The sequence below is a fragment of the Antechinus flavipes genome, chromosome 4, assembly GCF_016432865.1.
Source record: "Antechinus flavipes isolate AdamAnt ecotype Samford, QLD, Australia chromosome 4, AdamAnt_v2, whole genome shotgun sequence".
Classification (NCBI taxonomy): Eukaryota; Metazoa; Chordata; class Mammalia; order Dasyuromorphia; family Dasyuridae; genus Antechinus; species Antechinus flavipes.
The window spans coordinates 339,181,249-339,194,768 of record NC_067401.1 but is presented as its reverse complement, the minus strand read 5'-3'; the positions used below and the strand labels follow the sequence as shown (position 1 = coordinate 339,194,768).

The window sequence follows — 13,520 nt, the reverse complement described above, 5'->3', positions numbered from 1 at the left end:
AGAGACGTTTTACAACGTTAACCTTAACGTAATTAAGGTTAAAAATGAGTACTTTGGTTTTTTAGGCAGGGCTGCTGTTGAAGTCCTGTCAACACGTTCACCTGTTCCTATCCAATGGAAAACTGATACACCAGTGTGGATAGAACAATGGCCCTTAGGTAATAATAAAATTCAGGCCTTATTAAATATAATACAGGAGCAACTTGATCAGGGACACTTACAACCTTCTCTAAGTCCTTGGAATTCCCCAGTGTTCGTTGTAAAAAAGAAATCTGGAAAATGGAGGATGCTCACTAATTTAAGAAAAGTGAATGAACAGATGGAAACTATGGGAACTCTTCAGCCTGGACTTCCATCTCCTACTCAATTGCCTAGAGAGTGGCCTCTTTGGGTCATAGATATTAAGGATTGTTTCTATTCTATTCTTCTGGATAAGGAGGATATGAAAAGATTTGCCTTTTCAGTGCCCAGAGTTGACTTAGCTGAGCCTTATAAAAGATATGAATGGACAGTTTTGCCACAGGGAATGAAAAACAGCCCTACTATGTGTCAAATGTATGTTGCTGCTGCTCTTGCTCCAATAAGAAAAGCATTTCCAAAAGTTATGCTATTACATTATATGGATGATATATTGGGATGTGCACCTGAGGAACAAATGCTAGAAGCATGTCTACAAAAGAGCATAGAAACACCAGGGAACTACAAATTATACATAGCTGAAGAGAAAATTCAAAGACATGCTCCTTTTCAATATTTAGGATATGAAGTATACCCTAAGGTGCTTACAATACAAAAACTGTCCTTAAGAACAGAGAAGCTAAACACCTTAAATGATTTTCAGAAATTGATAGGAGATATCCAATGGATGCGACCAGTGTTAGGCTTGACTACCTATCAGTTACAATCATTATATAACATTTTAAGGAGAGACAGTGCTTTAAATTCACCACGCCAACTTACAAAAGAAGCTCAAGAGGCTTTGAGAAAAGTTGAACTGGCTTTTATCCAATGTAGTTGAAAGAGTCACTCAAAAACCCTTGGAAATATCAGTTTTTGCCACACAAGAGGCACCCACAGCAGTCCTTCATCAAGGAGACAGTGTGATAGAATGGGTGAACCTCCTGGCACAACCAGAACAAAGCCTTACTCCTTACCCTGTGCTTGTGGCTAGAATTTTGTTAAAGGCCATTAAGCGAGCAGTATAATTATCTGGAGCAAGACCTGATAAGATATACACCTTTACACCACTACACAAATTAATGTGTGCTGTGAGACCATCCCAGAGTGGCACATTTTATTAGTCACGGCTCCAAATTTTACACACGAGTCTCCATTAAAGATAACCAGACTTTTACATAATTGGCGATGGATTCTTGAAGAAAAAGTTCCTAAAGTTACTCTTAAAGGACCAACTATCTTTACAGATGCATCCAAACACAATATTTGTGCTGTATACCCTCATGACTTAACTATAAAGAGAATAGTCAGAACTCCTTTTCAGTCCACTCAGCAGAACGAATTATAGGCGATCATGTTAGCTCTCACTTATTACCTAGGAGACATAAATATAATATCTGATTCAGCCTATTCAGTAGGTGTGGTACAAAGAATTGCCACAGCCCAAATAAAATTTTCAGCGTCTAATATATATCAGCTCTTTAAGGAACTTCAGGAGCAAGTGAGAAAACATCCAGGTAAGATTTATATCTTGCATGTCCACTCACATAGTGGACTTCCAGGTCCTATTTTTGATGGGAATTCAAAGGCAGATAGCCTTTTAACTATGTTAGCCAGTATGCCTTTATTTCAGGAGGCCCAGGAATCCCATTCTAAATACCATCAGGCTGCTCGAGCTTTGCGTTTACAATTTGGGATAACAAAAGAGGAAGCTAGGAGCATAGTGAAAAGCTGTACAGCTTGCCTTCCTTTCCACGCTCCTACACTGCCTCCAGGGAAGAACCCTCATGGTTTGAGACCCAATGAAATCTGGCAAATGGATGTGACCCATTATAATCTTTCGGTCGTCTCTCTTTTATCCATGTTGTGGTAGACACCTTTTCAGGATTCACCTTTGCAATACCAGCAGCAAAAGAGACAGCCCGAGTGGTCACTGAATTCCTCACACAAGCAACTGCCATTATGGGTGTGCCACAAGCAATAAAAACAGACAATGGTCCTGCATATACCTCCAAACATTTTGCACACTTTTGTGCACAGTATAAGATTTTACACACCACTGGCATACCCTTTAGTCCTCAAGGACAGGCAATAGTAGAGAGGAGAAAGAGAGACATTAAGACGCTGCCCCAAAAACAAAAGAAAGGGAGAGCCACAGGTAACCCTAGAGAGCTACTAAATCTAGCCCTTTATACTATTAACTTCTTGATTTTTGACAAAGATGCACAGGCTCCGGCAGACAGGTTTTATAACCCACCGAAAGGACAGTGTCCAGTGCGAGCAGCTCCACTATTTCTAGATAATCGCCAGGTGATGTGGAGAGACCCAGAAAGTGGTGAATGGAAGGGACCAGATAGGCTAACTGCTTGGGGGAGAGGGTTTGCTTGTATCTCTACAGGTGGAGAAGGAATCACATGGGTGCCAACAAGCCATATTCACCTTGTCCATCGCAGAGAGATGGAGCAGACCCTTGAAACGAAGGAGAAGACCCAAGAAATAGTGGGTGGTTCTGTTGCTGATTGTGCTCACCATTGAAAGAGCATGGCAGTTATGGCGTTTGACTCATGGACATAGAAAATTGTTGGACTTCAAAACCCTCAGCAATTATTGGATTCTCTGAGACATGATAAGATTGTTGTAGGACTTGAAAACCCTCAGGAATCATTGGATCCTTTAAGACATAAGACTTGAAAACCCTCAGGAATCATTGGATTTTCTGAGAAATGATAAGACTCTTACAGGACTTCAAAATCTGCTGGAATCATTGGATTCCCTAAGACATAAAAAGACTTTTGCAGCACTTCAAAAACTTGGGGGGATGATTGGATTCCCTGATATGTGAAGCAATGGACAATAGATTGGTTTTGGACTATCTCTTGGCTGCTGAAGAAGGCGTATGTTTGACTACTGTTTACATACTCTCCTTCTAGGATTTCTGGCAATCTTTTACAACATCTTGTTGATTTATATTGTTTGTTATACCGTTACTTGTGTGTACAATTCATGTTTGTTACACCACATCAAGCCTGCACTGACTGTGGGGAGAGTCATCACTAATAGCCTCTGCGTTATTGCTATGTGCTTGTGTAATACCTCCCATGCTGATGAGTTTGTGCATAATAAGACCCTTCAGCCCAGAAACCTGCTAGCAACCCCCACTTCCCTTTGGTGCTTTTCATCTCCCTTCCTGAGATGTCAGGGAGGGCGTGATTATCTCCTTTTTAGTGCTTTCATCTCCCTTCCTGAGAAGTCAGGGGGGTCATGATCACCTCCTTTTCGGTACTTTCACTTCCTTTCCTGAGAAGTCAGGGAGGATGTGATCACCTCCCCTTGGGGGCTCTGACTTCCCTGAGGAGTCAGGGATGGCATGACCACCTGTGTTCTAAAACAAAAGAAAGCAGGAGATGTAATGGGCTGAGGCTCGGGTTGATGCACTGAGGTCCCAAGCACATGAGGCTAAATAGTAATTGGATCATACTCTATTAATATATAAGCTTGGAGAAAGAATGGCCCCAGCCCACTTTCTGTGCAAGTCCTGATGTGTTGTATAGGAAATGACGATTTTGGTGGGTGGAGGCAGGGGAGTGGAAAAGGAAGGGGAAGGAGAGACTGCTTGCATTGCCATTGCGATGGCCTTTCAGCTCAGGTCTCTCTCTGCTAGCTGGCTTCCTGTCGCAGCTGCCCATATTGCTATTGCAATCTTTTTTCATCTCTTCACTTCAATAAAGATTGAAGATTTTTCCCTTAACCTGAATTCCTGACTCCGGCTGATTTTAAATACACGGTCATTACACTGTATGAGGATGTATTCTGATGGAAGTGGATTTCTTTGACAAGAGATCTAACTCAGTTCAGTTGATCAATGATGGACAGAAGCAGCTACATCGAAAGAAAGAACACTGGGAAATGAATGTAACCTGTTTGCATTTTTGTTTTTCTTCCTGAGTTATTTCTACCTTCTGTAGCTAGGCTATACTATGACATATTTAACATGTATAGGACTGCTTGCCATCTGGGGGAGGGGAAAAATCGGAACAGAAGTGAGTACAAGAGATAATGTTGTAAAAAATTACCCTGGCATGGGTTCAATAAAAAGTTATTTAAAAAATAAAATAAAAATAAATGAAAAAAAAAAATTGAGTTCCAGTTCTTTCCCTTTCTCTATACTCCTTGGGAAGGCAAGAAACACAGTATCAATTACACACGTCAAGTCCAAACATATTTCCATACATGCTGAAGGGGAAAAAGCAAGGAAAAATAAAGCAACTAAAAAAAGTATACTTCAATTTACACTCAGTTCGTCAGTTCTCTTCATGAGTCTCTTGGACATTTTCAAATTATTGTATTGGTTAGAATAGCTAAGTCTTTCACAACTGATCACTGTTAACAATACTTTTATTCTGGTATACTATGTTCTCCTGGTTTTGCTTCCTTCACTTTGTGTCAGTTCACCTAAATCTTTCCAGGTTTTATTAAGAGTATTCTGCTCATCATTTCTAATAGTGCAATAATATTCCATCATAATCATATCACAACTTATTCATAAGCCTCAATTGATGAGCACCCCTCAATTCTTTATCACAACAAAAAGAACTGCTATAAATATTCTGTATAGATATGTTTGTTCTTTGATCTCTGTGATACAGACCTAATATCGATATTGCTGCTTCAAAGCTGTCTTATTGCCATTTGGGCACAGTTCTGAATTGTTCTTTAGAACTGCTGGATCAGTTTGCAATTCTAACAACAATGCATTACTATTTACCAGTGTTTATCATTTTCCTTTTTGGTTATTTTTGAAAATCTGATAGGTGTGAGGTAATAACTTCAGAGTTATTTTCATTTACATTTCTCTTATCAAAAGTAATTTAAAGCATTTTTTCATGACTAGCTTTCTTCTTTTACTTTTGGGGACTTAAAATTTTATGTTTTGGATTAGAAAATCATTTACTTCTCAAAGGGTTAGAAAAAAATCTTCATGACACCATTTAGAGTTTTTCTGATAAAGACTGAAGTGGTTTGCTATTTCTTTCTCCAGTTCATTTATACTCAAGGAAATTGAGGTAAACAGGATTAAGAAATTTGTCCAGGGTCACCCAGCTAGTAAGTGTTTGAGGAAGATGAGTCTTCCTGACTCCAGGTCCAGTACTCTAACCACTGTACTACCTAGCTGTCCTTTAGGTGATGAGGAGGGGTAAAATGTTAAGGTACTAACATACAATGTGGTCTCTTTTTATGCTCTTACCTCTTCCATGGGGATGACCTGAGCATATCCACCACCTGCAGCTCCACCTGTATAACATAACAATAAAAATTTTAGCAATCCTGTTAATAACTGGAATAAGATTGTTATAAAATAATTATGTACCACACTAGTGAATGTAACTATATATGATGTTAAAGTAGATAAATTACAAACTTAAGCAATATAGGGAAGGGAAAGGAACAAGCATTTATTAAGTTGCTACTATGTGTGCCAAGCACTATACTAATCACTTTACAAATATCTCATTTGTGATGTTGATGCTATTATGATTCCCCATTTTACAGCTGAGGCAACTGAGGCAAAAAGACATTGGGATTTGCCCAGATAGTATCTGAAATCTGATTCAAATTTGGTTTTCCTGACCCCAGATACACCATTTCACCCACTAGCTGCCTTCTTAAAAAACAAACAAAAAAAAAAAAGGGGATGAAATGATGAAGAATCAGAAATCTAGCAGGAATTACAGTCCATACCTTACTCAAATACATTAGCTATAATAGACAACAGAACCACATGAACAAAACATCTATAAGACAAAAACCTGTAACACAATATTCTCTTATGAATTTTGCAATTACCTATATGTGTTAAACTGCATACTGACTGAAATTAAATATATCATAGTATGAAATCTGTCATTTTCATTATTATCAAGAAGAAAAAGTCATCTATTTCTCAAGTAAATAAAAGATGAGAAGCTGCACATATTTATAGGATAAAATACCTTTAACACCAAAAGTAGGTCCTTGAGAAGGCTGCCTCAGACAAGCAAAGGAATTAACGTGCAGGTGTGCGGTCAGTGCTTGAACAAGCCCAATTGTGACTGTGCTTTTCCCTTCTCCAAGTGGTGTGGGGGTGATCCTTAACAAAAACATAGACAAATGAATTAACCCAAAGTAACTATAATTGAGTAGTATCCAATGCCGGCGAAGCACATATCATTCCAGATATTCATTTCTTGACCTTTTATGACCATTGAAATTTGGTCTTCTAAGGAGCAGTCTAACAACTCTTTCTTTATTCATTACTTTCAGCTTTTTCATTTAATCAAGCAACAAGTGACAGTTCGTAAAACAAAGTTTATAAAAAAAAAGAAGTTAAAAGAGAAGTGCCAAATTTATGCACTGAATATTTTTTTCTTTCCAGACTTCACTATTCATCAAATCTGCCAAAGACAAATATGTTAAAATACTTATATGTTTTTATTTGTGAGATCTTTATCACTCACCCAACAGCAGCAAATAAACAAATGCTGCCAGATCATTAAAATCTGCCCACACAACTCAGTTCTTCTTAGATAAAATCAGGACATATATGAGTGCCTCACACCAAGAGGATAAATAACAGGCAGTGATATTAAGGAAATTATCAATTTCTCTCACTTCCCAAGACAGTGAATTTAAAAATCCTCAAAAGAGCTTAAGCAAGTAATTTCCTCACTCACTGTCAACAGTGACTCATTAATTCAACAACACTGGTAACACAATATATGCCTTGGTGCCTTACATGTGAACGAGATGAAGTGAGATCTTTCAAGACAGTTGTGAAACTCGAGTAAGGCTTCATCTATTTCAAAATTTGAGTAGGCCTGAAGGACTTTAAGCATTAAGTCAAGGGCATACTTAAGTCCCCTTCTTGTTATCCTCCTATGACATCAGTGTCTTTCTGTTTAGGTCAAATATGGGCAACTATGTACTTATTGGTCAAGTTCAATTTCTTTCGTAGTTCCCTCAATTAGAATGTAAGATCCTCAGCCAATAAGGATGAGGGTCAGTGGTGGGAGGGGGTATTTGCGTTAGGAATTAAAAGTGTTGACCCTGACCCCTAAGGTGCTTCCTCCCTTTGAGTGTCTACTCCATGGGTGGGACTCCCGAGAGAACGTACAATAAACTTTGCTTTGCTTCTAAAGATCTCTCCAGCTTTTTATTAAATGGTTTCTGACCCACACACATGTATCTTGCTAAAAATTTGTTAAATGAATGACAGGATACAGAAGCAAAAGACAATAAATACCAAAGTACATGTCATATTGGAGCACTCTGATTGCCATATTCTACTGGCAATTTCTATTACATATGGGCTTTAGGATCTAAGAAATAAAAGGGGGATGAGGAGCCAAATGATTCCTGGTCTTTTGAGACACTGACGAGCAAATGAAATATTGCATATAAAGTCTTAAAGCACTATATAAATGTTAGTAACTGCTTATTATTATTATTAACTGAAAACATGGCTGAAATGATTCTGAAAAATATTCACATTGTTGTATAATGAATGAAAAGTTTGAGAGAAATAATTTCTAAGTAATGTCATTAGTTATGGCTAGAAAATAGTGATTAAAAGGATGGTCACTTTTGTAAATCAAAGATGGATAATGGCAACATTTGTATGCCCTTTGGAAGAATGGATGTCCTTCACAGATGAGAACAATGAATACTGTAAAGAGAGGTAGACCTATTTTAAAAAGGGGCTGGGAGCCTTTGATTATGTTATTCTTACTCTCAGAGCAACCCAGCCCAATTTAGACAAAGGATTTACCACCCACCTAAGCCTGAGTAGAACACAAAATGGGCTTTCCCAGTTGGCTGGGGTCTGACAAGATTGAGAAGAATGTTAAATCCAATCTCATTATCAGCCCTATTCTTTGGGGATTAATTTGACCTACTAGAGAATAAGAAAATATGGGAAAGAAATCTTGGCCCTTCTCAATAATTGATTATTAATATAAGAGAGAAATAATTTCTCTCAATAGTTTACTGCATTTTTGTGTCTATATGTACCATCTTTCCTTACCTTAGGGACTCTAAGAGCCATGGGGCTGAAACTGTGTTAATTATCTTACCTGAATGAATGAATGAACAATTCAATGTTTTGTGGACCTAGCAGGCACTTAATAAAATTATTGCTTACTAAATAAAAATATACAGAAATCAAGATAATTGCAAATATGACTGCTAAGATAAAGCCATCATTAATACAAATTTTGAAGTATACAAATGTGTGGGTCAGAAAGCATTAATAAAAAAAGACTGGATAGATCTCTAGAAGCAAAGGAAAGTTTATTATATGTTCTTGCAAGAATCGGGTATCCCACCAATGGAGCAGACATTCGAAGGGAGGAAGCACCGTAGGGGGCAGGGTCGAAGCTTTTAATCCCTACAGCAAATTCCCCCTCCCACAACTGACCCTCATCCTTATTGGCTGAGGATCTTACATTCTAAAAGCGGGAACTACTTAAGAAATTGAACTTGACCAATAAGTACATAGTTGCCCATATCTGACCTAAACAGAAAGACACTGATGTCATAGGAGGATAGCAGGGAGGGGGCTTAAGTATGCCCTTGACTTAATGCTTAAAGACCTTCAGGCTTACTCAAATTTTGAAATAGATGAAGCCTTATTTGATTTTCACAACTGTCTTGAAAGATCTCACCTTATCTCGTTCAAGACAATATTATTTTAAAATATCCATTGGAATGATAACATGTAGTCTAAGAATTTTAAACTGAATTCCAAACTCTGTATTCAGCAGACAGAGAAAAAGATTAGGAAATTGGATGCCTGCTGCTCCACCTCTGGGTATGTCCCATTATATTGATGACCTTTTAAAGACCCCCTCCCCCCCCTTCCCCTCAGACCACCATAGCAAACAGGCTTTCACTCCAGAGAATCCCTTGGCAACAACCATTTGGCCAATGAAACTGAGAGCTCCTAAGAATTCTGAAAAAATTTCAAAACTACTAAGGATGTTGACATACTATCCACATTCATATCTGTTTAGATGGCAAATTCTGGAATCCTGTCAACACCTGCAACCAAAAGGAGAATCACAATCTTCTATCTTCCTCATTACCCGCCTTTCTAGGAATGATCTGAGGAGTTCTGAATTCATAGTCTTCTTGCAAAAAGACATGAAGGAAAAGATGGTGGAGTTTAAAATTCTTCAGAGTTCATATTTGTGAGGTCTTTTATTTTCTGCAAATGGGATATGTGCTTTATTTCAGCTATGTGGCATTAAGCATTTCATTTTTCATTCCTAAGGAAATATTAGGATACTTGCCTAAGGGAGCCAAAAAGAGACACGCCTAGTTAGTGACCTCCTCAAAACTTGGAATAAAAAAGACAATTTTTAATTAGAAACATATTACTTCCCAGGTTTTTTGGATGTGTTTTTTCTGCCATTGTTATTACAATTCAGCAAAAGTATGAAAGTAGCAAAAACAAAAATGCTTTAGTGAAATGATGAATGACATTAAAAGGAGATATACTCCTCCCCAAAAAAGTCTGTTCATTCTTTACATGAATATTTAGAATCAAAATCTGGTTTGATTTTTTACAAATGAGGACTTTATATTTAATCCTTTTATCCTTAGCTTAGTATACTAGTTTATACTAGTTACTATAAAAATGTATAATGTTGCATAAAATAATGAAAATTACATTATATCATATAGTACAAACTGGGTTAATTAACCAAAGAACTCTTGATTATTCTAGCTCAAGGTCTATCCCGTTGTGATGCCTCATTATGCTCTTAAACTCTAAAAAGCTATATATCCAGATTGATCCTTTGAGAATGTGACTGGTAATAGATTGTGTTGTGTATCTGTTATCCAAGAAGCAGTCTGGCTTTCAGAATGGCCACAGGATGATAATGTTTTTCAGCCATAGTACATCTCAAAATTCATTTATTAAGTTACAAAGTGTTTTTTGTGGGGATAGAGAAAATGCTTCTACTGATAAAATTACAAGTTCCTAAAGCACAGAAGAAAGTCCAAGTTTGAAGCATCATGGGATCACACAGTTTTTGAGCTGGAAGAAATATTAGAGGCATTCAACAACCTTATTTTACAGAGGAAGAAACTAAAGCTTACAAAATTTAAAAGACTTGCCCAGGTTCACATAATAACTAAATGCCAACAAAGTTATTTTATTTAGAGCATCAGCTTTCATTTCCAGTTCAGTTCCTAAGATATAACAATGTTTTACTATGAACAACATTAAAACCACAACAATAATACGCAAATTTAGAATTTGCATAGTTCCTAAATTCATTTTACTTTGCTGTTTCTAAGAAAACAGGGTTCTCTTAAAATTAATGAGTTAGACAGCAGGAAAAAGGAGATAGTGAACTTACAAAATACTCTGAAGAATTTAAAACAAATAGAATGTTTATTACAAAGTATTATTTTTTTTTTTTCCTGGAAAAGCAATCAGTGTTACTCGACTTGTCAGGGTCTCACAGTTAGTAATGTCTGAGGCTACATTTGAACTCAGGTTTTCCTGATTCAAAGGTCAGCATCCTACAAAAAGTATTCTTAATGAGTCATGAAAGCAGATTCCCAATAACCTCTTCCTAATACTTTGTTCAAATGGTACATAGCCACTGTCTATACAAATATATCCTAAAAAAAAATGCTATTATTAGACTTTTTATTAATTCTATTGGTATAAACTAGTTTATTTCTAAGAAACACCTAACATAAAAAAATGAGTAGTGTTTTGCTAATTCTTAAAACAAAGTAAAAAGAATGCCATTCATTTGATAATTTATTCAGAGAACTCTCCTACTTTGTGAAAAGCCTAACCAAAAAAAGGTCTAGATCAATTATAAGTTTCCAAATATTTTGTATTATACTCAGTTTGATACTTCAGCCAGAGCTGATCCTTCCCATGCAATTACTATCAAATCATAGATATTGTGATTTTAGGAAACTTTCTTTTAGGATGAACTAAGTATATTATTCATCAGAGGGCAATCTGTCAAGAATGGTGTTTAAGAAAGAAAACCAATCACCTGTATAATGCCCTAGGATTCAGTGCCCTTTACATTTGCATTTCTTTCATAATGCTCAAAAGTTCAATTTAAGAATAAAAAGTTCAAGGACCCCAGAGAATATGTCTACTGTCTAAACACAGCTGTTGTATTTTGCAGACAACAAAAACCCAAATGACCTGACAGAAATAAAGCACAACAGAAACAGCTACAAGAAAGCTGCAAAGAGAGCTCTCAAAGTAGGTTTGGTACATCAAAACAAATGACTAAAAAATGAAAGGTTTAGTCAAATCATTTATTTGACAGCAATTTAAGGAGGGTTGGAGGGGGAGAGAATGAGGGTTTAATTATTTAACTAGGAAATACTTCCCAATATTTTGGTTTTTGTAAGCAAAACAAAAATCTAAGCAGCCAGGTAGGTAGCAAAGTAGATAGGGCATTGGGCCTGGAATTAGGAAGAAGAGCTGAATTCAAATTCCACCTTACTTTTTTGCTGTGTAACTCTGACCTTAATTAGTCTACCTTAATTTCCTTAAGGTAAAATGGGAATAACATTTACCTTTCAAGATGGTCCTGAAGAGGGAAAAAATGAGATTTTTGTAAAATATATTTAAATCTGAATATTTCATACAAATCTTGGCTATTATATTATGTGCAGACAGAAACTAAGTGAAGTTTTTCTATCAATGTAACACATATAATTCCAAGAAACCAATGAATTTAAATTGCTTTTTAAGAAACCCAAATTATGATTACACGCAATAGACATTATATATAAGTACTTACACACATATCTATTATGTATAATGTAAATATATATAGTCATGCATAACATATGCATCATATATAGTGTAAGTACATGTAAATTTAAATTTATATATATATATTACATATATACACACACTATGTATGTGTGTGTTTGTATATAATCCTCCCTCCCTTTCCCCTCATCTCACTTTTTATATCCAAAATGTCATCCTATTTATCACCCCTCTCCCCAAACAAGAAGTCTCTCAGCAGCTGCCATCAGAGATTAGCTCTTGGGGGTCTGTTGGATCAGTGAAGGCTTCAAATCTGCTTGTGGTGCACAGTAGGGAGATGGAGTGGGTAACTGGCAGGAATGCAATCAGGTGGGACAGGGGAAAAATGGTTAAAAGGTTTATTTTGGGACTGAAGTAGACCTATAGAGAGCATCCCATCCCTGAAAGGAGCCCATGGTGAGTAAACCAGGTATTGGGTGTACAGGGGAGAGACCCTCCCTCCAGGATGAGTCTCAAGGTGACTAAATTGCCTAGATAAGAACAGGAAACTTCTCTTTATTCCTAGCATTCCCAGAAGCTTCATCAAGAAAGTGGCCAGTCTGCTCCTTCCCCATTCACCTCCAGGGCTCACTGGAGAGGCTGCCTAGACAGATCAATAATCAATAAACATTTATTAAGTTCCTACTATGTCCCAGACACTGTGTTAAGCACTGGGGGTACAAAAAGAAGCAAAGAGCCCCTGCTGCCATTTACTATCTGTTCATATGACACATGCCCTGCCTGCTGTGTAGCTGGTCTATACCTTCTGAGCCCACTGGGAGGTAGGATAGGGACAGACTTGGGGGACAGGAGGCATTGGGAGGGCTGAGGAGCTAGACTCTCCCTCATGGTTTAGCTCAGGAAAGGAGAGAGACATTTACCCATAAAGAAACTGTCTCTTCCCCTCAATTAAAAATTAAAAAAAAAAAATGACCATTTAACAAATATAAATATATGTATCTCCTCCTTTCTCCTTCTCTCCCTCCTCCCTGATTCTAGGACTCCCTCCCCCCCACCGCCACAGAAGATAAACTGGAGGAGATAAATGGTGGCTCCAGAACCAAAATGAGTCAAGTGAACTTGGGCAAAAGACTTTTTTCAAATAACACTTTAAAATTGTGAGTTACAGAGGAGATGACCTACAGTTTCCTTCTCTAGGAGTTCCCTGTAACAGTGAAATCATAGATGTAGTCAGTCCCTATAGCTAGCCTAAGGTACACAAGTAGGTACTTGACCTATGTATCTATTTGGCCAACACACACACACACACACACACACACACACACACTTTCTCTCGGTCTCTCTAATGTGACTGTGGCTACAGTGTGGATCTAGCTCTCAAACCAAATTCCTTCTTGTTAAAGTAACTGGGAAAATATGCAAAACTCAAGAGCCCTTAAGATTCTGCTGGCATATTTCCCTGAACAATTCCCAGCGCTTTTCATTTTGTCAGGCAAAGCAAATAAAGAGATGTGTAGGTGTAAATACCATGAGATGTGGA

The 13,520-nt window shown here is 37.3% G+C and overlaps 1 protein-coding gene across 1 annotated transcript in view; it reads right to left on the bottom strand.

Annotated features, from left to right (window-relative positions):
- MTHFD1L (methylenetetrahydrofolate dehydrogenase (NADP+ dependent) 1 like) overlaps nucleotides 1–13,520 on the bottom strand; it is a 203,085-nt gene that overhangs the window by 129,712 nt on the left and 59,853 nt on the right. The window contains exons 12-13 of the mRNA XM_051997936.1: nucleotides 6,168–6,304; nucleotides 5,423–5,469 (exon numbers count right to left, since the gene is read on the bottom strand). Of these exons, the coding sequence (XP_051853896.1) occupies nucleotides 5,423–5,469; nucleotides 6,168–6,304 (184 nt within the window). The remainder of the gene's footprint in view (nucleotides 1–5,422; nucleotides 5,470–6,167; nucleotides 6,305–13,520) is intronic.